General features: G+C 37.0%; 3 protein-coding genes across 3 annotated transcripts; 1 reads left to right on the plus strand and 2 right to left on the minus strand.

Moving 5' to 3' along the window:
* Positions 1–1,207: 1,207 nt before the first annotated feature.
* Positions 1,208–3,564, plus strand: LOC148565970 (protein FAR1-RELATED SEQUENCE 5-like). Its single transcript, XM_088487319.1, has 5 exons — positions 1,208–1,285; positions 1,751–2,475; positions 2,629–3,032; positions 3,121–3,338; positions 3,556–3,564. Exons 1-5 carry the CDS (start codon positions 1,208–1,210, stop codon positions 3,562–3,564), a joined length of 1,434 nt encoding a protein of 477 aa, XP_088343445.1.
* Positions 3,565–5,335: 1,771 nt separating this feature from the next.
* On the minus strand, positions 5,336–10,403 carry LOC148565971 (uncharacterized). Its single transcript, XM_088487639.1, has 18 exons — positions 10,163–10,403; positions 9,163–9,438; positions 8,547–9,049; positions 8,251–8,474; positions 8,066–8,143; positions 7,913–7,978; positions 7,766–7,834; positions 7,616–7,690; positions 7,489–7,542; positions 7,246–7,332; positions 7,097–7,165; positions 6,950–7,015; positions 6,772–6,867; positions 6,583–6,648; positions 6,015–6,498; positions 5,841–5,927; positions 5,598–5,726; positions 5,336–5,506 (listed from the first exon to the last, which is right to left on the minus strand). Exons 1-18 carry the CDS (start codon positions 10,347–10,349, stop codon positions 5,336–5,338), a joined length of 2,787 nt encoding a protein of 928 aa, XP_088343765.1. The 5' UTR covers positions 10,350–10,403.
* A 5,008-nt stretch (positions 10,404–15,411) lies between these two features.
* Positions 15,412–17,082, minus strand: LOC148565972 (uncharacterized). Its single transcript, XM_088487321.1, has 3 exons — positions 17,074–17,082; positions 16,228–16,472; positions 15,412–15,613 (listed from the first exon to the last, which is right to left on the minus strand). The coding sequence occupies exons 1-3, from the start codon at positions 17,080–17,082 to the stop codon at positions 15,412–15,414; spliced, it is 456 nt and encodes a 151-aa protein (XP_088343447.1).
* Positions 17,083–25,049: the final 7,967 nt, after the last annotated feature.

Raw genomic sequence — 25,049 nt, forward strand, 5'->3', positions numbered from 1 at the left:
CGGGATGTGTAATGAGAATGCACATCCATAATTTCTTTACATTAAATACATTTATGTAATTATTATATTTACTTGATTTAAATAAAAAAATTCAAAAAATTATTGTGGTGGTCCATTTTTTAACGGTTTTCTTAAAATAATTAAATAAATATTTTATTTACTGAAATAAATATTTTGTAGTTTTTTAACGAAAATGCACTTTATATTTTATTTTGTTTTTGTCAAAGTGAAGTCGACCGTGTTGAAGCTTGGAAAGCTGAAATTCTAAAGCTTGACGTGAAAGTGGTTGCTATACTATGGATATATTGGATGTGTGCAATAGACTAGAATTAAGAGATTAGGAAGCAAGAGTGTGGTGAGAAAAATTTTTAGTTCAAGAGGAAGCTAAATTGATTCTTGGTACAAGTTGAAAAATTAGTCTTGATGTTTGACTTACGGATGTACTTTGGGGAGTGATAAACGAGTTGGAAAGCGTTTTGATTTGTCAACAGAACAAGAGTGTGTGTATGTCAAATACATTGTTTTAATATAAACCTATTTTTTAATTATTTTTGCTCTACATTATACTTCTTTTTTAAGTTTTAGTAAAGTGTTAAAACTATATAATATTTCGTATATTATATCAATTTTTGCAGACAAAAATTTTTATAAATGGGATAGAATGTAAGATCCTAATTTTTTGAAAATTAAATAATGAGTTAGTTGAGATTTATTTATTTGTCTAAGATTTTATTTTTAGAAAAATTATTTTACTAAAATTAATTTAACTAGATTTTTGTAATTCGAATTTGAATTAATTAGAACTTTTATATAAATTTTATAAGAGTTAGGCCTTTTTGCATACGGAAAAGCTCTGCATACAAGCCCCAATGGCTTGTATGCATTACAAGTTTATTAAACAATAAGATCAAAATACGCGCTGCTTTAGGTACGTTGATTACACGCGCTATATAACATCGCGCGTATATCTAACTACCAGATTTAAAATATTTCTTTCCCTTTTCGTTTTCGTTATTTTGAGATTTCGTTCTTCTTCTTCTCCCGCGTTTACCCTCCTTCTTCTCCTTTTCTTCTCCTTTTCTTCTCCTTTTCTCACTAGCATCTTCTTCGTTTAGGTTACCTTTGTCTCTCTCTGCAACTGGAGCTTCGTTTTCTATTTTTGATTTGTTGTTTTTCGAAATCAAAGTTTGATCTCGTTTTGAAGATAATGGATCATTCAACCTCAGATTGTCATCTGAATGCAGGCGAAGTGGATTATGAGTCAGAATCTAACGAAGTCCCTGAGGTTTGATTTACATAAGATTAGTATGAAATTTCTTTCAGTAATTTGTATAGCATTGTGTAGTTGAAAAATTGCTGAACATTGACTGTGAAAGTAACACGTTTACCTGAATCTGTCGATTCAATGTATTAGTTGTGATTAATTACCTGGAATTTGTAGCAGACGCTCGGGTGTAGATCAATTCTTGTTTGGGTGTATTTTAGGTAGAAGTGTGGGTGTATCTACACTTTACTGGTTTTTTGTTATTTTAATTTACTTGTTGTTGTTCAGCTGTATTATAACAGACATGATTAGGTGTGTTTTTAGAACTGTATTATATCTGCATGCTCTGTATTTACAGTTTATGGCTTTAAAAGTCATTCTGTAGTTGAGTTGTTGCGGTTAGGGTGTATCGTATTAGACATGATTGGGTGTATTTAAATCATATCTATGGGTGTATTTACAGTTCTGACACGCTGTATTTTGCAGCCTCTCTCAGTTGTTGATGACGAGCTTGTTCCAAAGGTCGGAATGACCTTTACCACCCTTGAAGATGCTGGAAAATTTTACAGGAACTACGCCAAGGCTGCAGGTTTCTCTACAAGAGTTCGGTGCACAAATAGGAAGGGAAACGAGATTAAGAACCAACTGATTACATGTAGCAGAGAGGGAAAATGGAAATCTAAAATATCTCTGACCGAGAAGACCAATCCGACAGCCGGTCTAAACTGTCCTGCAAGAATTTATATACACACATTGAAGGATGTCGGTGCTTGGATCATTTCAAAGGTTGTGCTGGATCATTCACACCCCTGCTGTCCAAGCAAAGCAGAGATGCTCAAACAGCACAGGGAACTAAGCATGTCCATTCGTCGTACGATAGAGAATAACGAGGAGGCCGGTATCAGACCAAGCAAAACCTACCAATCATTTGTTGCGGCTGCCGGGGGTCACCGCGAGTTAAATTTTATCGAAAAGGACGTGAGGAATTACATTACCAGGGAAGTGCGGAATGTTTCCGAACAAGAAGATGCAAAGGAATTCGGGAAATATTTGTTAAGAATGAAAGAGAAGAATCCGAATTTCTTTTTTGAGCTCCAACTCGAAGAGGATCAATCGATTAAGCTGGCTTTTTGGGCCGATGCAAGAAGCAGAGCCGCCTTTGAGTATTTCGGAGACGTCATTTCATTCGACACCACCTACAATACAAACAGGTAACAAAATGTCCCTGTTTATGATGCCAAATTAATTTATTTTTACGAATCCGCAGTAGAGGTGTATATTGGCTGTTTCATTGGGTGTATGTGAAGCATTTGTTAGGGTGTAGCTAATGATTTTGCATTCTGGACCATGGTAATTTGTTTCAGGTATAATTTGGTCTGTGGTTCTTTTGTCGGGGTGAATCACCACGGTCAATCAACACTTCTCGGATGCTCTTTGATGAAGAACGAAGAAATTGAATCATTCAAATGGTTATTTCAAAGCTGGCTTCGTTGCATGGGAGGAAACGCTCCGAAAGGGTTTCTCACCGATCAGTGCGCATCCATGAAAAGGGCTTTAGAGGCCTGTATGCCAACAACAGTTCACCGCTGGTGCATTTGGCACATCATGAAGAAGATTCCAAGCAAATTAAACGGGTACAAGGGACATGCCGATATCGAACAAGAAATGAGCCAAGTTGTTTGGAACTCTCAAAGCAAAGACTCATTCGATAGGAATTGGAACGATTTTCTGCTGAATTTTGGTCTTGGGGACAACAAGTGGCTTTCAGGTAATGTCTTTTTAAAATCTGCATCAGAGGTGTAAGTTGCATGTTTTCTCGGGTGTATTTATAGACTGTCTTTGGGTGTATTATGCAGATCTGTACGAAGACCGTCACATATGGGTTCCTATCTATCTGGATCACCATTTCTGGGCAGGGATGAGAAGCACACAAAGGAGCGAGAGCATGCATTCATTTTTTAACAAGTATATCACCCGGAACAGCTCGCTTATTCAGTTCGTCAAACAATACGATAATTGCCTCGGAAGCAGGGAGCAAGCAGAGAGAGAATCAGATGCTGCAGATTTTCATACGGTCATACCGTGTGCAACCAAATCCTGCATTGAAGCTCAGTTTCAAGATGCGTACACTCACGCAAAGTTTAGGGAAGTCCAAGCGCAATTCAGAGGAAAGGCGAATTGCATCACCAGACTAAAGAATTCCGCTCTAGGCTATTCAGTATACGAAGTCGGAGAACAAGTTTCCAGCTCAATATTCAACAAGTTCGTGGTTACTTATGACTCGGTTGCAGCCGAGGTAAAATGCCATTGCTTATTATTCGAGTCGAGAGGGATACTGTGCCGTCACGCACTAAGCGTGTTAAGCTTCGAACAAGTAAGCCAAGTGTCACCGAGATACATACTGGAACGATGGAGCAAGAAGGTAAAGAGGCGACACACACACATCAAGAGCAGCCACGACGAGCCACTAATGGAGCCAAGAAGCAAGAGGTTCGACCAATTGGTTTTTCGTTCGCAAAATATATGCGAATTTGCCTCCGAATCGGAGGAGCTGACTGCAATTCTGCACCGCGCATACGATAACGTCATGGCTGAGATGGAAGCATTAAAAGCCAAAAGGAAGGGGACATCTTCTTTATCCCACGAAGACGCCAACTTGGAATCCGTTAACGAGCTTCAAAGCCCGCCAAGGATTCGAACAAGAGGACGTCCAAAAAACAGGCTAGGTTCAAAGCTGGAGAAACAGATCGCAAATGCCACAAAGAAGAAGAAGACGAAAGTTTTAAGCGAGGTAAAAGTAATGTTCTTTAAATTTGTGGCGATTGAGTTTATTTTTCTCGTTAATAGTTTAGGTAATGTGTGTGTGTTATATTTCAGATAAACCTGTTTGATGCTGCATCAGCGGCGCATTCAAATTGCAGCCAATATCAAGGACACGTTATGAGTTATCAGTTCAGGGTACCAGCAGCAGGGGATAACTCGTTGGGTGTATAGTTTTACAGAATATGGGTGTAAAAGCACCGTTATTTCGGGTGTATTTTCGTTAATTCACAATTTAGATATAGACACATATATAGATATATATAAAACAAAAGCTGTAAAAATTCTCAGGTTATGGGTTTATATTTGATTTGATATTTTTCTTCATATTTTAGTACATGTAATTCATACATTTTGAATACAGCACAGACAGTTTGGGTGTATATTTAATACAACCTTGGGTGTATTATTAGACTTGCGTTGGGTGTAGCAGTTTATAATTTGTGTTTTTTCCTTCATATTTTACCACCTGTAATACAGCTTTTGAATACATCTCAGACAGTTTACCAGCACAGATAGTTTAACTATGGGAAAAAATATACATGGAATAGAAGTTGTAGATAAATGGCAAATATTTACATCATTTGTTCAATTTACAAACTACCAAGCAATTGGATTACCCAGTTTCTATATCAGCAGAATTAATCTGACAAAACGGACTTAATAATATAGAGGATGGCTTCGACAGCCTTATAGCACTACTCTCTCTAATTGCCTGATCTCTCTGTGTATTCATCTCACTGAATAGTATCCGGGATGCGTACTCCACTCTATAGTGGTCCACCTCCTCCTACAATAAAAAAGTATATTCTGTTTAAACAGCAATATTAATTCAGTAAAGTAATACAGAGTTATATGGTTCTAAAGACAGTTACCTGTGGCCAATTATCCCATTGATACTTCCCCTTTTTGATGTTTTCCGGCTCAATTATCTCCATCCACTTCATAACGTACACAGCGCAGTCATAGCTGAAAACGAAGAAAATAAATTACAAATCTCATTTACAAAAGTTTAATGATCAGACTCACAAATTTATACCTTGTTTTTTGGCCTGATATTTTAACATATGGTGATTTAATTTCCTTCTCCCTCTCCCCTTTCTGAAGAGGTTTCCCGCCAGCATATGTTATCAATCTTAAAAATACGTATCCCTTAAATACGAAAACAAATCAGTAATACACCCGAATGAATGGACAAGATACATCCAACTGAATGGACAATATACACCCATCACAACTAATGAAATAGACCTATCTATTAAAGTAAAGAAGACAGAGGCAACTTACAGTGAATTTATTAATGGCCTTTCTCTCATCAGTGGGAGCTATTTTGTGTAGCGGGTCAAGTATTTGACATTTACGCTTTCTTGTATTTATCAGCCATAACCACCAATGCCCGGCGTAGCAGACAGGGGCAAAAATCTGAAGGATTGCCACACATGGAACAGTGTGTTGTTTTATTTTGCAAATAAGTAAATAAGCGTACTAACAAATTTAGCAAACGAAAACTTACATATGGGTGCGAAGTCAATTTTTTTCTATCTATGAAGGGAATGAAACTCGGGTAGGCTTCCACCCTGAATTCCTTTTCCGTTTTTGGTGATACGAATTCCCCATTTGGGTGATCCGAAAGTGCCATGCACTGCAAGAATGGGAAACGAGAAATGAAATACTAAACTTACACCCAATGGAACGTGACAAATACACCCAAATCAATACAGAAAATACACCCGAAGTTCGTAGAAGTAAGACTTACCACAATATCGGGGGGGAGACAGTATATTTGTTCTTGAAATCTCTTTTCATTTTTGTTGTTGAGGATGAGGCAGATGGCAGATACAATCTAGAAATATATGCCGAAATCAATTTTACATTAATAAGCATTGTAATTGACTTTGGTGTAAAAACATGAATCTTATTCTAATATTACCTGAGATTCTATATCACTTTTTGCCTGGAGGGAAGCAAGGTGCATTCTCATCAAAATGTATTCTCCTTGGCCAATCAGAGTGCACATCTCCTCATACTCGTTAGTATTGCCATCTGCATCTTCCTTCAGTCTCGTCCCCCAGATGTAGCACTTTTGTTTCATATCATCCGTAATCTGATATAATCCCCGAGGAGTTTCAAACTTTGCAGAACTTTCTCCCCCAGTCTCCCTCTGAATTTGTGGACTTGTGTTTTTTCCCTTCGTCGCGCTGCTTGCTATTCTTTGGACCAAACTGTCCAATTGTTCTATCAAATTCGCAGCTTCTGGAGATTTTTCCCTTTCTGTCTCCTGCGTTGACGCCCCCTCCTGGCTTGAATCAGTCAATCCAAGGCTGAATGATGGCACCCCTGGATCTGTTTTCGGAACATAGGAAGCTGTCCGTGCCATCATCAATAGGGCAGCAGCGTCTTCTGCGTCTGGATGACTGCGTCATCATGTATAAGAATAAGAATAAGAATAAGAATATACAGATGATAAGCAAAGATTGATTTTAGTCTGATGAACTTACACTTTAGTTGGAGCTGGGGGAACTGTGGGTGTGGTCTCTTGAAGTTGTTTGGGGGTTTCAGGAGTGCTGCACAGTTACAAAAAATTAATCACGGCGTAAAAGAAACTAATCAGGAACAATATACACCCAAACTGTTAGCTAATATACACCCAAACTCCAAACAAATATACACTCAATACTATTTCTTACGTTTCTGTAGTCCCTTCAATCTGTAGCATAGGGGTTGGTTCAAAATCTGTCTCAGTGGTTGTTTGGGATGCCGGCACAAAAACCTGAATCGGGACTCTAAACAAGAAGAAAAATGAAAAGTTAACAACGCCTTTGAAAATAATAAGGTTATAAGGGTGAATATTATTGTAAAACTCACATTGCAAGCGCTTCCGACGGTGTCTGTTCCCTCACAACCATCATATTCGAATCAGACGGACTCAACCTAAAATACACCCAAAGAAATTCAAGAAATACACCCGAACAATTCAAAAAGAAGACAGGCTTTGTTTTTTTGAGAACTTACATACTTGCAGTTTTTGCTTTTTTTTCCTGCCTTTTTTTTCTTGAATAAAATAATAAAGGGCTTTTTTTTCTAAAAAAAAATATATACAGAATTAGAAGTAGAAGGGTAATAGAAGAACAAAAGTAACGGTTATTTGAAAGAGAAATTACATGCTCTGTGACGGCTGGTTTACACTACTCTGTTCTGTGTTTCCTTGAGAGGAAGGAGCATCAGTTCCCAAGTTCACAGCCGGTATTCTAAGACAGATTTGATCCAAGCAACACAACAAAGTTAATATTCCAACTTATTAGACAACATACACCCAACTTGATCCACTCAATACACCCAAATGGTACCACAAGACACACCCAATTCATGATAACAAGATTTTATTAAATAATAAAGCTTCTTACGTTTCAGACGACACATAGCGACCTTCTGTCGATCGCAGGTCAGGTTGGTTCTCCCTGCGAAACAAGAAACAATTATTAGCATACAAAACACAACAAAATATGAAATAGACAGCCCATCAAGACATACCCCTCTGCAGCAGATTTATCAACGTTTTGCCCTAGCCATTCATCCAGTTCGTCACTTGATATTTCATATGTCTCACTACATTCATAAAAGAAGATGTTAACAAAAATAATTACGACGATAGACGGTAATATAGCTTACGAGGTACTGTACCCGTCAAAGTATTGGTCTTCTTTAGGAGGTGAATCCTCCACGAGAACTTTTTTCTTTTTTGGTTGTGTTCTGGGTGGAAAAAAAAGAGTACCAATCAGAAATAAAAAATTAATTTTATCACAGAATATTATGCAAAGAAGTGCTTACTTTTTTGGTGTTGTTTTTGTTTTTTTCTTCTCCTTCTCCCTCTCTGCAGGTGATGATTCTTCACTCCTATAAGTTAATAACAGACACTTCAGTTAATATACGAAATCTTTATAATGAAGCCAAAAGAAAGGAGTAATAATTTCAGGACATTACTCATCACTTTGTTCATATTCAGATTCTGAATCAGAATCTGGCTCCTCTTGCCTCTGCTTTCTTTTTCTGGAGTCCATTCTGGAAGGCAAACAGTGATTATTTAGAACATACTAAAAATACACCCAACGTGATCAACAAGATACACCCAACTCGAAAAAGAAATTACACCCAAGTATGGTACTTACTTTTTCCCCTTTTTGATGGGGTGTTTTCTTGCTGAATCCTCCGAGTCTTGTTGAGTCTCAGACTCAGAGGTAGAAGTGTCACTGTCAGTAGCTGTTTCTGTCTCCGAAGACGATGTTGGACTCGCCTTCCTTTTTTTTGTTTTTTTGATTTCTTGTTTTTTTTCTTTTTTTTCTTTTTCTTTCATTTTTTCTCTTGCTCTTGTCTCCGCCATCTTCACAATCCCCTGAAACATGAGATATTTTAGCTAGCAGCATTCAGGTAAATAAAATACAAGCAACATATTATGTTTACTTACCAAAATTTCTTCTTTTTCTGCAGTCATTCTTTCCACCAACTTCTCCTTAGTCCAGTTGGCAATCCAAGGCTTTGGTGGTCTTTCGGCCCTCTTCTTGCCTTTGTTTTCAGAAAGATGAAAGTATATTATCATGAGGGCAAAGAGGCAGCCATCAATTGCCTTCTTCTTCTTCTCCTGGTAGTCTGTGATGCCTTTGATCAAGAAGGTCAAAACATGCGCCCCCCAGTTTCTATCCGATATGCCGTCCATCTTAAAAATTGGGGCGAGGTGCACGGGCGATATTTTGTTTATCGTCGTTGGCAAAAGGAACGCCATCTGTATGTAGAGGATGAATATCCTCTTGAACATCAGGCGTTCCTCTTCGCTGCCAACGCCGATTTCCATCATTTCATCGGTAAGACTTTTGAGGGTCTTACCCTGGAATCTTCTATAAATTATTTTGTCATCATCAGAAAGTTGCTTATAAAGTTGCTTATACTCAACTTTCTCAGGAAACAGATTTCCTACAAAAAAGAAAACAACAAAGTATCAAAATCGGTTCAAAAACACCCAAGCATCAACCTTAAATACACCCAAGCATGAACTTAATATACACCTATAATTTTGAGCTAGTTACCTATTGCATTGATGCCAAGCGCATCACCTATTGTCTTTGGTGTTATTTGGAAAGAACCATATCCTGTCTTCAGTCTGTTCTCCCCAAGTTTGAAGTTGTTTGCCAGTTCCCTTAAGAGTTGGTGATCCACCCTTAGAGGTGGGACATGCATCAACCCACCAAATCCGAGATCCCTGACAATTGCCTTCTTCTCCTCAGCCATGTTTCTGAACTTATCACTCAGGAGATGTGTGGCACACTTAAGGTCTTTCGTTTGGTTTCTTGCTGCCATTTTGTCTGAAACAAAAAATACACACAAATATACTCCCATTAGTAACAGTAAGATACACCCATATGTAAGATTCAGATACACCCATTGATAACAGTGAGATACACCCGTTGAAATTATTCAGATACATTCATATATATCAGTCAGATATCAGTCAAACATGTTTCAATATCAAGCAACATTACAAGGTCTAATAACAGTAAGATACACCCATATGTAAGAATCCGATACACTCATTGTTAACAGGGAGATACACCCATAGATATTATTCATATAAATCCATATATATCAGTCAGTTATCACTCAAACATGCTTCAATATCAAATTAATTCAGATATCAGTAAGATACACGCATATATGAGTCAGATACACCCATTGATAAGAGTAAGATACACCCATATGTAAGAATCAGATACACCCATTGATAACAGTGAGATAGATATTATTCAGATACATTCATATATATCAGTGAGATATCACTCAAACATGCATCAATATCAAGTCACATTACAAGTTCAAACAGTATTCAACCCCCAATCTACGGAATAAAGCCCCAAAAATCAACAACAGTAGCAAGAGAACTTAGAACAAGAATGTAGAACGACGTAGAACTTAGAAGAATGACGTAGAACTTAGAACAGTGTGACAAAGAAGCAAGAATGATAGCACAGTAAACCCTAGAAGAACGACGTAGAAGAAAACTAAAATATACAGTAATCTTGATGAACTTACGTTGAGTGTATTTGCTTCGTTTTCTCTTCAGATTCTTCACGGAGAGTTTGATCTTGTTTTGATGGAGGTTTCGAACAACGATTTGTATATTTTGAACTTTGATTTTTGCTCGAAAATGGGAGCGTTTCCTTGGTTTCGAAGCGTTTTGAGAAGTGGAAGAAGTGGAGGAAGTGGAAGAGTCTGCCATACGTAACCGTTTGTGTTGAGCGCGTGATTTTGACGCGCCATGTTATGCTTCCTTATGCGCGTGTCTTTGATTTGGGCTGGGCCAACTTGGATGCTTGGATACTTGTATGTGTAGCAGGCCCGTTTTGCATATTTACAGTTATATTTTCACTAATTAAAAAATAATAAAAATTTGTTAATTTAATTTAAATAATTGAGATTTAAAATTTAATATTTTAATTTTATGAATTAAAAAAATAATTAAATTATATTTAATTTTTAAATTAGAATAGCTATTTAAAACTAATTAGTGAGTTTATAAATAAATAATATTCTAAAAAATAATTGTATTTAATATCTAATTTTATCAAAATTTTTATTATATCCTTATTCCCTTTTCTAACTTTAACCCTAAAATTATTCACACACTCTTTCACTATTCTCTCCCTAACTCTAACACTACACACACACGGTAAAGAAGAAGAAAGAGATCAGAGAGGAGACTGAAAAATTGAAGGAAATGGAGAAGAGAAGAGAGGAGGGAGGAGAGAGAAACAGTGCCGGTGGTACTAGGTGCCACCTCGCCCTTATTATTTTACATCTTTTAAAGAGGGATAGGAACTATAACTATATAATATATGTTTGTATATTATTTGTATAAACTGTTATAGTAAATAAAAAGTGCAGTCGTGAATTGTGACGTAGTTATGTATATTTGTGTGATTTATTTTTAGAAGAAAATAAAGTGTTATAAAAACGTCTTCTATTTTAAACTTCATTTTATTTAAAGGCTCCTCCTTATTATATTTATATAGAGTTAAGTCGTCGTGATATCCTCGCTTTCAGAATGACGCAACTGGAAGCGGAACATTCTGATAGTGATGGTGTTATAGTAGTTATTAATTTAATTATTAATTAATAATATATTACCGTTGGATGAAAAAATCTGCTGATAAATAATTACCGGTGAGGTTTATACTGTCAGATTTATTCCGACGGTAAACATATTATTGGCAAATTTTCTTGGTAAATTCTTTGATAAATCCGACGGTACTTAGCATTTTTCTTGTTGTGCAATTTTTTTAACCAATTGCCTCTATGTTACTCAGTATGACAATTTTAAGTGCATTAAAAAATTATCACGGCAAGTGCACAACATCACAAATAAATTTCACTCAAATATCACTCCCTTTTCACCATTTCTAATAATCTCATTGGGATAAGCTATCACAAAAAATAAAAAAACTTATTATTGGCCATTTATATGAGAAACAAAAAAAAAAAGAAAGAGTTGATGTAATTGAGATAGATTTAGTGTGATGAATGGATGAGTCAAGAAGCTACTTATATAGGTCTTTTTTCTAATGTACTTATCTAGGGTATAGAGAACCATATACATTTATACATGTATCTCGGGTACAGTGTCTCAAATTTGGTCTCATCTATATTCCGGATACAATGTATCCAGTTTATGCACAACTGCGTAGTTGTATCATATTACAGGTACACTCGATTTTTGTTTTTTTTTTTTTATTTATCTCTGGTACAGAGTCTCTAGTTTATGGGTTTAACGAATTTTTTCCTTTTATATCCGGGATATGTAATGAGAATGCACATCCATAATTTCTTTACATTAAATACATTTATGTAATTATTATATTTACTTGATTTAAATAAAAAATTCAAAAAATTATTGTGGTGGTCCATTTTTTAACAGTTTTCTTAAAATAAATTAAATAAATATTTTATTTACTGAAATAAATATTTTGTAGTTTTTTAATGAAAATGCACTTTATATTTTATTTCGTTTACACTATAAACTAAATAAGGCTAACATGTACAGACGTGTATATTTCGTTTACAGTGTAAACGAAATACGTGTAATATTATTTCGTTTGCACTGGAAATGAAGTACGTGAAAAATTATGACGTTTACAGTGTAAACGAGATACGTTACAATAAATTTTCAGCAACTATAAAAGGATGTGCGACCTTTTTTATTCTTCACAATTATTTCATTACTTCTATACCTTTTTATTCCGCAAATTAGCCATAATGTCTAATAGTAGTGGATATTTGGTTGTATGTGTGTATCCCAATTGCCTTATGAGAAATGGTAGTCATTTTTGAGTGTGAGAATCCCGTTTTGTTGCGTATACAGTGAGTTACTTCATTGTTGGAGCTAAAGAGCTTGATATTGAGTAGCATTGCTAGTAATGGGAGAAAAGAGATTGGGCGGTTAGGGTATATGCTGCTAGAGCTGATATGGAGTTTTTCGGTTTCGTCTGTTTTGGCTACATGGCGACGAGCATGTGCGGCTGATACTTGACATCCATGGGAGAATCATTTCCGAACAAGTGATGGAGCTTTCTATAGAGGTTGGTGATGTCGGTGGCGGTGGATCTGGATAGTCGGACTTTGTGTAGGATGATCCACCTCTCGCACTACTAGCGATACACGTTGCTGTTCCAGTGGATGACATGGATGTTGACGGTGAAGACTCAGACGAGGAGTATGTTACGGATAACAACGAGGAGGGTTTCTGGATTGGCAGTATCGGGTGGCATCTGTCGGACACGCTCCTGAAGTTATGTAAGTTTCAACGAGAAAGCCTCTCCCCTCTGCACTCCCTGCTGCTGTACTGCAGAAGGCCTGGCACCGAGTAAATGCTCAACCAATTCCCAAGCTTCGGTGTCGTACCAAGTATGGAAGTCACGAAAGCACCCACCGGGCTCACCGTTGGCGCGTAGCCCAAGGTGGTAGGCGACGTCCTGTAGTGTGATTGTGCACTCACCCTACGACATGTGAAAGGTGTAGGTCTCTGGACGCCAACGCTCCATAAATACTGTGATCATGGAGTTATCGAAGCGAAGTCCCTCAGTGCCACGGCGTCGCCAAATCTAGCCTCCCTCAGGTAGGGAAGAATTGTGTCTGGTGGTGGGAGTCTGTGACTAACTCTCCTGGGCTGTAGGCGACCCATCTAGTAAATAATAAAAAATCCAAATTAAGAGTCTATCAACCTATAAAGCTATAAAAATTTTAGTTTACATAATCTTACCAACGAATTTTTTTTAAAGAAATTAAATAAAATATTTATTTAAAAAAATTCCTCCGACCAACAGACGTTTACATAACAACTTAAATTGAATTATAAAATTAAGTTAACAAATAACTAAACATACATCTACATTGTAAAATCATTTGAATAAAATTGATTACTTATTGAATGAATAATTAAATTAATAACCGTCTACATAATTAAATTCAAATAAAAATATCTAATAAAAAATTCGTAATTAAATTGGCAAATGTCTATGTAATTTAAAGTAAATAAATATAATCATTTAAACAAATAACAACAACCTTCATTTTTCATCTAATTCATAAGGTAGATTACGTAAAAATATTTATTAAAATAAGGAACAATGACTACAACATTAACTTAGTAATTTAATCTAAGTTATAACAACTTCAAATTAAGAATTTAGGAATTTTTATATTGACTAAATACAAACCTACATATTCAGATGTAATTAAGTTTACCAATACTTTTTAATTACCTTTTTTTTACAACTAAAGTCGTTAAAAAACACTTAGTAACCTACATCAAAGGAAAACAAATCGAAATAAATATTTAACTACCAAATTCATGTCAAAGTATGTCTAACATCACACTGGATCGTTCAAACCATTCCAAACAAGGAAATGGATCCTCTCCAGTTTTTTCAACATTTGAGGAAATGCAGTGTGATCTCTCACTATTAACTTTATAAGTGGGGCCAAAATTAAATATGAGAGAGAGAATAATGAAGGGTGAGAGATCACAATTGACACCATCTAGTTTTTTTTTCACTGGAGATGATCCACTCCCTTCCAAACAATATATTCTTACGCCTAATATCTACAGCACACTACTATAAAAGTACCCACACTATGGCAACACATTTCATGTTTAACATAAACATTAAACGAAGAACAAGACCAACCTCAAAGTCGGCTGCTCCGGCAACGTGCCACGTCGTGTTCAGTCTATTGATGTCCGCATCGTGTTGATCGGCGCACGCCATAATCTTGAAGTAACTCGTAAATTTGATTAGAGAAGGGTAAAAAGGGGAGAAAAGTTCAGGAAACGTACGGTTTAAGGTTCTTCTCTGTGCTGTGAACGAAACTCCTATATATAGGCACGTCTAGTCTTATTTCGTTTACAGTGTTAACAAAATAAACTCGTTACACAACACGTGTATAAACGTCATGCGGCCACCACATTTTTAGTCTTATTTTATTTACAGTATAAATGAAATACGTGGAGAATTATTTCGTTTATACTATAAATGAAATAAGTCATAGGATGTACTTTTGTAAAAAATCTGAAAAAATATTTATTTCGGTAAATAAAATATTTATTTAGTTTATTAAAAAAAACCTCTTTTAACCAACAATTTAAATAGCGTGGATATGAAAAACCCGATAAAAATGCAAATAAAAATGGCGTAAAAGAAAGTAACCTTATTAGTTAACAAACCCTATAATTTAATGTTATTTTTTTTTAACTAAGATAGGATTGCATTCATTGGAAAAATGAGTACAAAAAAGTCCTTACAGGACACGCACAAGGAATAGAAAGGGTCATCCCAAGAATCAGATAATAAAACAAACAGTAAGTGAAAAAAGAAAACTTTAGTGCTACTGCGTTAGCTTGCTGAATCGATATTCTTCATTGAGTTCCACTCTTTCATTCCATACTTCTTGAGGTGCCATTTTCCATCCTTCAAAAATCCATTTGTTTCTTGCTACCCACATTCTCCATACCAGGGTTGCTACTAAACTACTCCTCATCCGAGTATTAGGTCTTCTGTTGGGCCCCTTATAACCTCCATCCATCATGTGCGAAAAGCCTCATCATCTTCCTCTCCAATTCCTCTATGCATGTCAGCAAGCTGCCAAATAAGCTTCGAGTGTGGGCAAGAGACAAAGCAATGCATAATTGACTCTGGAGCTTGGTTATGGCAAGGACATATTTCAGAGATTGTAGCTATTCTTTTGTGCAGTTTCAATTGGACAGGGAGCCCTCCATGGAGCGTTTTTCACATATGAACCTTCACATTTTCTGGCATCTCCAAGTCCCATACAGAATTCCATAGGGCTTTGTTCTTAAATTTATCAGCAAGAAATTCAATTGGAGGATGGTATAGCTGGAAAGCAATTCCATAACCTGAACTGACTAAGTAAGCTCCCTTTCTTTCTTTGCTCCATGTCAATTTATCACCGTCTTCATATATCTTGACTCTGTGAATTGATTGTACAATTTTTGTTGGGAAACAACTATTAATTAATTAGGAATTCTATTCCCCTGAGTCGGTCATCAATTGAGAAACCCAAATGAGGTTTGGCTGAATTTGAACGTGTGGTTTGGCTATTAAGGGCCCTTCTTTGTTAACCCAGTTTGCTTCCCAGATGTTTATTGAGCTCTGTCTCCCTACTTTCCAAATTGTCCCCTGTTCAATGATTTTTCTCCCTTCCAGTAGACTTCTCCATGCCCATGAAGAATTATTCCCAACACCTGCTTTCAAGAAATCACAGTGTCTGAAATACTTGCTTTTAAAAACTCTTGTAACCAGTTAATAAGGTTTTGTAAGAAATCGCCACCCTTGCTTTCCCAACATCACAATATTGAAAGCTTTGAGATCTTTAAAATTCATACCTCCTTGACATTTTGGTCTACACAATGTGTCCCAACTGATCCATTGTAATTTTCGTTCATCATGTTTTTGACACTACCAAAACTGCATTAGTTGTCTTTGAATGTCCTCTATGAATTTTTCTGGCAGTTTAAAATATCCAAAGGTGTAGACTGGGATGGCAGTTCCAACAGCCTTTATCAGCACCTTCCAACCGCTTACTGATAGTAATGATCTCTTCCACTGTTGTAGTTTTTTTTTGCCACTTTTTCTTTTACATAACTAAATGTGGATGTTTTGGATCTTTGTACAGTTATAGGCAGACCCAGATACTTATCTTGTGCTCCCACATTTGGAACTTGTAGCAAATTCGCCACTCTTATCCTCTCTTGTTGTGGTGTGTTACGGCTAAAGAAAACTGCCGACTTGGCCAGGTTAATTTCTTGACCACTTAATCCTCCATATATCTGCAAAATATTTAGTACGTTCTGACAAGAAGTAGAATTTGCCTTTGTGAATATGATTGAGTCATCAGCAAAGAATAAGTGGCTTATAATAGGACAATTACTGTTGATTTTTAAACCAACTAACTCATGATTTTGTTCTCCTCTGTGGAGTAGATGGCTTATTAGGTCCTCTGCGCAAAGTATGAAAAGATAAGGAGAAAGAGGATCCCTTGGCGAAGACCTCTTGTAGGTTTAAACAAACCTTTAGGTTGTCCATCCACAGTAACAGAATAAGAAACAGTTATCACACACTCTTTAAGCCAATTAATCCACCGGTTACAAAAACCCAGTTGTTCCATCACCTTCCACAAAAACTCCATTCTACTTTGTCATAAGCTTTACTCATGTCTAGTTTAAGTGCCATATCCTAATCCCCATTTCTTTTATTCTTCAAAAAATGCATATATTCATGGGCAATTAGTACATTATCTGTAATAATTCTGCCTTTAATGAAGGCACTTTGATTGTCACTAATCACTTTATTCATAAGAAATTGCATACAATTCACCAATATCTTCGAAATAATTTTGTAAAAGACCGAACTTAGGCTAATCGGTCATACCTGGGTCATTGTCGTAGCATTTGGGATTTTTGGAATTAGACATATATGGGTATGATTGAAGGATTTGAGCATTCTTCCACTTGAGAAAAAATTTTGCACTGCTCTAACTGTCTCTTCTCTAACAACACACCAAAAAAATTGGAAAAAATTTGCTGTAATTCTGTCTTCCCTTGGAGCTGAAAATAGATTTATTAAGAAAACTGCTTTCTTGATTTCAATTTCAGTTACTAGTCTTGTAAGCAACCAGTTATTCTGCCCTGTTACTTTTCTTCTCATAGTAAAAATAGCTGTTATAGGATCATATACACCTTGCGAATTGAAAAGAGACTCAAAATATTGTTGAGCTACCTGTCTAATACCTTCTGAGTCTGAATACATTGCTCCATTTTCACCTTCCAGCTGCAAAATTCTATTATATCGGTTTCTGATCTGCGCTTTTGAGTAAAAAAATTTTGTATTTTGATATCCATAATTGAGCCATTGAACCCTTGCCTTTTTCCGCCAGAACCTTTCTTCTTTTAAGTATGCTTCTGCCAATTCCTCTTCTAAAACCAGAATCTGATGCTTGTCGGCCTGATTGCCTTTACCTTTCTCTTCATTAATTCGCTGTTTTAGATCATTAATTTGTCACAGCGAGTTGCTGCCCTTGCTCCGTTGCCACTTAACCAAGCGATGACGACATCTCTTGAGTTTGGTGAATAATTGAAACATTGGAGACCCTTGCACCGCTTCTTTCCATCCTTCTCTAACTATCCGTCCAACCTGTTCCTCCTCACACTATCTCTCCTGAAATCTAAATCGTCTTTTGATCCTCCTCTGCTCCTCTTCCGTGATCAACAGAATAGGCCTATAATCTGAACCTTGATCATTTAGGTGCACCATGGCATATCTAGGGTAGGCCTCACACCAATTTGATGTAGCCAAACACCGATCAAGCCGCTCTCGGACAAGGTTGCCTCCATATTGCCTATTACTCCATGTGAATCTACACCCTTCAAATTCCAAATCCACCATACCACCCATGTTGAGAAAATTATTGAAACCTTCAATAGATAAGGTTGATTTTGATCTGCCCCCTTCCTTTTCATGATATGCCGTTATAGAATTAAAGTCTCCCATTATTACATAATCACCTTCCAACATTGCTACTAGATTTAACAGCTCCTCATATTGCTGATTTCGTTGATTTTCAGCACTATGAAGGTGAACTCCCACTATATGCCACTTCAAATTTCTTATTGAATCTTCCCACCTCCAATGAATGAAGTATTCTCCATTATTCATGACTGTAATATCAGCAGTACTTTTCTAAGCCAATATCAAACCTCCAGCTATCTCTTGTGGTTCCACACTATATACCTTTTCAAAGCCAAACTTCTTATAGTGCATAGTTACCATCGAGAAATTGTTTTTAGTTTCACACAAAAACAAAACTTTAGGAGAATGAGATCTTTAGATCTCTTGTATGTTGTGAACTGTCAGGAAATTTTCCAAACCCCAATAGTTCCACATCACTGTCTTTATTGTTCGTGGAGTGCCATTTTTGGGTTGGCACCCACCCCCGTATTCAGCATTCCTTCTTCATCATTGCATTGCTTCTTCATTGTTACTCCTTTTCCTTCTTCCTCTTGCTTTCTTTTTTTTCCACTCAATCTGCTGCTACCTCCCTCTCCCATCTTCCTCGCCATATGTTTAATTTTAACAATTTTGCATTTCTGGTTTTTCACACCGGATGGTTTGCTAATGTGAAAACCATGTTTGACAGTCTCTTCAATATCTAGCCATTTATCCACTTGTTGTCCCTCTTTCTCCTCATAAAACATGACTTCTTTACTGGTTATCTCCTTCTGAACGCTAACTCTATTACCTTGAATCCGCCTATCCCCATCCTCCGAGACGCCTTTATCTTCCTCATTTTCCATTCTCCCCATTCGACCAATTGATATACAATCATCTAACTCTTTTTTTCGACTACTCATGCACGGACAGGTTAGCAAATCCTTTGAGCAAACTCACTGGAGTTGGTTTGTGTGATTTCTCCCTCAGGCTTGTTTCAACTTTAGGCATATTGGGATTACATTTCTCCTTTTGTTCTAAAATTTTCCATCCGATCTGCTCTACCTTTAGCCAATTTTCCCACTTTTCCTCCATAACATCTCTTGTCACCGAGTCCTCCAAAAACTTCCACAACTCCTAATCTCATGACCTAGGTGTCCGTAGTAGTAACAGAAGCACCCAATTTTTTCATATTTGATAGAGAGTTCAATGATCTTTTTGTTAGGACCAGCAATTCTCAATGATCTCCTTAGAGGCATTGTGACATCAATCTGATCTTCACTTTCAAAATACGATTCTCTTTGCTTTTCATCGAGAAAAAGTCCACGTCAATCACTTTCCGCATATTATCTCCTATTTTCCTCCCAAGCTTCTTAGTTTTATAGTGTTCAGAAATCCCCCATAATGACATTCATATCGGAACCAGATACAATTCATTATGTTCAGCATCAACTTTCTTCACTATAGCCAATTCCTGGGATCATATATGATTGCAACTTGTCATAGTTGACAATAGCACGAGAGCAAATTAAAGATTCATGACAATTAATTAATTTCTAGTTTCAATTTTATCAAATGAAAACATGTACGTTGATCATGAATTGGATATATTGTCAACAATAATTATACTACTCCACTTGCAATACAAAATGCACATAAAATGGAAATAATTATTATCACCATCATTTCATTTAATTTGCAAAACCTGCATGTCTTCACGAATTGTTTTAGTTAATAATGTACAATTTATTTAATTTATTGGGGTAATAAACAAACAATTGAGTAATTATGGTTAACATATTAGGAAGTTGAACTATCAAGTTTGGCATTTATAGAGTTGGAAGTGCAATATCATCATTCTAATTTCTAATAATGATCAACGTACTATTTTTTATATTATTAAATATACTAAAAATATGCCAATGAGTTATAGCTCAAATGACATAGTCTCCCCATACTCAATTACGAGGTTGCGGGTTTGAGTCTTCTATCTTTGATAAAAAAATAAATAAATATATATATATATATATATATATATATATATATATATATATATATATATATATACTAAAAATATCAGTGTTTTAATAATTTTAATTATTAATTATTTTAATTAATATATGTTATATAAATTTTTTTATATATAATTAAAATTAATGATTAAAATTAATAAAATATTAATATTCTTAAAATATCTTATTTTTTTTATATTATATTATATTTGACATTCCATAGCATTGGTTGTGTCAACGTCAAATTTTCCTGTAGGAATTAATAGTCAAAATCGTCTTCGAAAAATATCTCGATCTCCATTTTAGTCCCCAAAAAATAAAATTAATCAAATTCATCTCCAAATGATTATTTTTTAATCACGTTCGTCCCTCCGTTTAATTTCTTGACACTGCAGTTAACATAGAACGTGAAGTGACAATACAACATAATAAACGGTGTCGTTTTACATTCTTCTCCGAAGCCACCCCGCACATGATTCTCATTACTCCATCGCTCTTTCAGTCACCTTCTCCTTTTTTCACTTATGCATCGGGGAAGAAGGCTAAGGCAGGAGCTGGGTTTCGTGACCCAGTCGCCTTCTTCTTTTTCTGTTTTTATTGTGCTCAAACACCATCATCTATCTACTTTCATGAAAAAAAAAATCCACACTAAAACAAATCTCCCCATTCAAAATTCAAATTAATTTTTCTCGTGAAAATAATAAAACTAAAAATCACAACAGAACAAAACCAAAATCACCAACTTCAAATTAGAAACTAACATAGGTTTGCATTTGAAAAAAATCACAATAAATTTCACAAATAAAAACAGAAAGATTAAGAGGAAAGGATGATTCACCATAAAAAATCTCAATTGATCAAGAATCCTCATTGTCCTCTTCATAACCCACAGTAGAAAGACCCGCATCAACAGGGTCACAATCGATCCCAAGAAAACAAAGCACCCAAAGAAGAAAATGAAATCTGAAGAGAAAATACGGCTATAGTAGCTCATGTTATAGTAACCACCGTTGCCACCATTATTAAAACCTACGCCACAAAAGGGTGCTGGAAGCCCTCCAAAGTAAGGATTTTGAACACCGCAAGATCTCGCAGCATCACCACAATACACTACCTCAGACACAAGCATTTCACGCCGAAAAAGAAAGAAAAAAGAAAGATTTTTGGAGCAAAACAGAAGAATGGCTGTTATGAGAGGTGGTGATGGGAAGAAACGCGATTAAATACCCCATCCTGGACATCAAACGGCGTTGTTTCAATCCTTGGAGGGAAAAAGAACAAAATTACGTCGTTTTAGAGTACTTTACGCGTTCAATGTCAGCAAACGTTAGTCACAGTTGACAGAAGGACGAATTCCATCAACGCAATTATCATTCGGGGACTAATTTGATTAATTTTATCTTTTAAGGACTAAAATAGAGATTGGATAATCGGATAATCTTTAAAGGACGATTTTGACTATTAACTCTTTTCTGTAGCTTTGAAAATGATTCATTGGGACCATACGAGAAACCATTATTGGCAGGAAAATATTTGAATAGCTAAGTCTATACTTTTGGTGTTAGGTTGTCGTTATTTAAGAATTAAATCTCCTCATTTTTTTTAAGTGATAGTATTAAGTGTGATTTTTTGTTAGAATTGTTATATTAAAAAAATAATTAATTTTAAAATTATCTAAATACATAAATCTTATTAGATTATTTAAACTCTTTTTATTATATATTATATATATTTTCTTATTTAAAATATGTATAATAATAAGAAACTACATTTTATAATATTATATAAAAGAAAAAAATTAAAAGATTATATATACAACTATATTATGTGTATATTAAAATTAGCTACTAAAATTAGCTACCAAAATTAGTTACATCATAAAATATATATTAAAATATTAATACACATTAAAAATAAATTAAATCACATATATATTTATACATAAATATATTAGTGACTAATTTTAGTATATGAATAGTGTTCATACCTTGACCCAACACTATGACCCAGGTCCAAACACACCAAAAGGCCAAATCCAAATATTGGCCTTCGTTATCCACCGACCTCCTCAGGAGAGGTCGGATTCAACACAGACTCCACTTCAAAGAAGTCGGACTCGAGGGATAGCTGACAGCTAACACTTATTCAAATAAGTAACTTCCCCTAAAATCTCTCAACCCACTTCTAGGAGCCATATCTCAACTACCCCAAGATAAAGGGACGGTTATCCACCTTAAAAGGTGGAACTACTCCAATAGTGGTTATTGGATCACCACTATAAATACACTGACACCCCTCAGGTATCTCTAAGTTCCAATACACTCTACACCTACTTAACCCCTTGCTAACTTAGGCATCGGAGTGTCTTTACAGGTACCACCCCCCATTCTTTCACATACACAAGTCGGATAGCGGCTCCCAGATGTAAACCAAGTCGGAGACCACCTCCTCTTGACGCTTGGGCCATCATTCAAGCCCAATCCCTCAATCTCAGGTTACCCACATAACATTGGCGCCGTTGCCGGGGACCTGGAAGGTTAACCCATGATGGCGGACGACTTAAACGAGGATGAAAACACAGCGTCTGATTCTGAACAAGAGAATCAAGACGATGGTAACAACGACAGAGCCATAGTCACTCACCAAGGGGCGACCACCCAACACAAGGAAGGTCCCTCCGGAGTAAAGGACCCAAGGGAAACCCCCTCTGAGGGGCACGAATCAGGAAAGGAGGGACAACCCCACGCAGCTGATCTCATGGGATTGTTCCACGGCCACCAGGGACGGCTGGAACAGTTGGAACAAGAACTGGAGTGACAGCGGGAGGTAGAGAGAAACTTGAGGAGGGAGGTCGAGCGACGAAAGGAGCTTGAAGAAAAGCTCTTGAGATTAGAATCCGCTCTCCGAGGTCGAAACTCTCGCAGAGACCAAGAAGACTCTCCCTTGGGAGGGGAGGACCCGTTTAGTGAGGACATAATGAGGGTAAAAGTTCCAAGGAACTTCAAAAGCCCCGATATGGACCTATATGACGGGACTACTCGCTATAAGGCATTTTCGACGACCGTGACAAAAGCAGCGATGAAGTGGTTCAATAGCCTTCCCCCCAGGTCGGTCACCAGTTTCGACAACCTCTCGCATAAGTTCCTTATGTGATTTTCAATCCAAAAGGATAAAGTGAAGCACGCGCCGAGTCTCTTGGGAGTAAAATAAGAGATCGGAGAACCTCTGAGGGACTACATGGAAAGGTTCAATAAAGCGTGCTTAGAAATTCAAGACCTGCCGACGAAGGCAGTGATTATGGGCCCAGTAAATGGACTGCGAGAAGGTCCATTCTACCAGTCCATCTCGAAAAAGCACCCGACTTCTTTAAGCGATGTACAGGAAAGAGCTGAGAAGTACATCAATATGGAAGAAAATGCCAGACTTCAAGAGCCAAGCTAGCGACCTGGGCATTCTCACTCTTCAAAGGAAAAAGAGAGGGAGCCCAAGAAAAAAGAAGAAGTCAGGCCTGAAAGGCCCAGGAGATTTCACTCTTATACTCCTCTACGAGTTTCCCTAGTCGATGTCTACAGGAAAATTTGTCACACTGAAAAGCTGCCTCCCCCTAGGCCCATCAAGAACAAGAAAGGGGAAAGTCGTAGCGAATACTGTGAGTATCATAAGCTGTATGGTCACTCAACAAATGAATGTTATGACCTGAAAATTGTTATAGAAAAACTTGCCAGAGAAGGTCGGCTTGACAGATATCTCATGGAAAGGTCGGATCATCATGGTAAAAGAAAGCGAGATGAGGAGGATCGAAGAGACCCACCACCGCAGACCCCGGAAAGACACATACATATGATCTCAGGAGGGTTTGCTGGAGGAGGTCTTACCAAGTCATCTCGCAAAAGGCACCTGAAAGAAGTCTACCAGGTCTGGGGCGAAGTTCCCGACCTTCCAACCATCTCTTTCACTAAAGAAGATGGGCAAGGCATCATTCTCGAACATGATGATCCTGTAGTGATTACTATGATCCTTGCCAACGCCTATCTACACAGAACCCTGGTGGATCAAGGGAGCTCGGCCGACATCCTGTTCAAACTAGCGTTTGATAAGCTGGGATTGGATGAAAAGGAATTAAGAGCTTACCCTGATACCCTACATGGGTTGAGGGATACACCAATAAAGCCACTAGGATTCATACCCCTACACACAACTTTTGGAAAGGGGATGAAATCCAAAACTCTGAGTATCGACTTCATAGTCGTCGATGTGGGTTCGGCCTATAATGCTTTGATAGGCAGAACAACTCTAAATTGGTTTGGAGCAGTGGTGTCCACCCCCCACCTTTGCATGAAGTTTCCAATGCCAGAGGGAATCACAACCATCAGGGGAAACCAGAAACTAGCAAGAAAGTGCTACAATGAAAGCCTAAACCTGAGAGGAAAAGGCAATGAGGTTCACACCATTGAGCTCAGAGGAGTTCGAGTTAAAGAAGAGTTACGACCACAGCCCGGGGAAAAAACTGAAGAGGTACAGATCGGAAAGGAGGAAGGAAAGAATACTAGCATAGGTGCCAACCTGAAAGAAGATTTGAAGTTGAATATTATAAGGCTCCTACAAGAGAATTCCGACCTCTTCGCCTGGAAAGCCTCCGACATGCCTAGCATAGATCCCGAGCTCAAGTCACATAAACTATTAGTGTACCCCGGATCACGACCTATTCATCAAAGAAGATGAAAGCTCAGACCTGAACGAGCTCAAGTGGTGGAAGAACAAATACAAGCCCTCCTAGAAGCCGGCTTCATCAGAGAGGTCAAATATCTAGCTTGGCTGGCAAATGTGGTGCTAGTCAAGAAACAGAACGGCAAGTAGAGGATGTGCGTCTACTACACCGACTTGAACAAGGCATGTCCGAAAGACCCA

This window comes from Arachis ipaensis, chromosome B5, assembly GCF_059453495.1.
Source record: "Arachis ipaensis isolate K30076 ecotype BB chromosome B5, ASM5945349v1, whole genome shotgun sequence".
In the NCBI taxonomy this organism is placed as follows: Eukaryota; Viridiplantae; Streptophyta; class Magnoliopsida; order Fabales; family Fabaceae; genus Arachis; species Arachis ipaensis.

Excerpts from the sequence above, each read along its gene's own strand:
- LOC148565970 (XM_088487319.1), top strand. The coding sequence starts at position 1,208 with ATGGATCATTCAACCTCAGATTGTCATCTGAATGCAGGCGAAGTGGAT. Across the intron at positions 1,286-1,750 it reads AATCTAACGAAGTCCCTGAG|CCTCTCTCAGTTGTTGATGA; the intron begins GTTTGATTTACA and ends TGTATTTTGCAG. Across the intron at positions 3,033-3,120 it reads GGACAACAAGTGGCTTTCAG|ATCTGTACGAAGACCGTCAC; the intron begins GTAATGTCTTTT and ends TGTATTATGCAG.
- LOC148565971 (XM_088487639.1), bottom strand. The coding sequence starts at position 10,349 with ATGGCAGACTCTTCCACTTCCTCCACTTCTTCCACTTCTCAAAACGCT. Across the intron at positions 8,475-8,546 it reads CAGAAAAAGAAGAAATTTTG|GGGATTGTGAAGATGGCGGA; the intron begins GTAAGTAAACAT and ends CTCATGTTTCAG. Across the intron at positions 6,499-6,582 it reads CCCCCAGCTCCAACTAAAGT|TCATCCAGACGCAGAAGACG; the intron begins GTAAGTTCATCA and ends ATGATGACGCAG.
- LOC148565972 (XM_088487321.1), bottom strand. Across the intron at positions 15,614-16,227 it reads GGAAGAGATCATTACTATCA|AGTCAAGATATATGAAGACG; the intron begins GTAAGCGGTTGG and ends ATCAATTCACAG.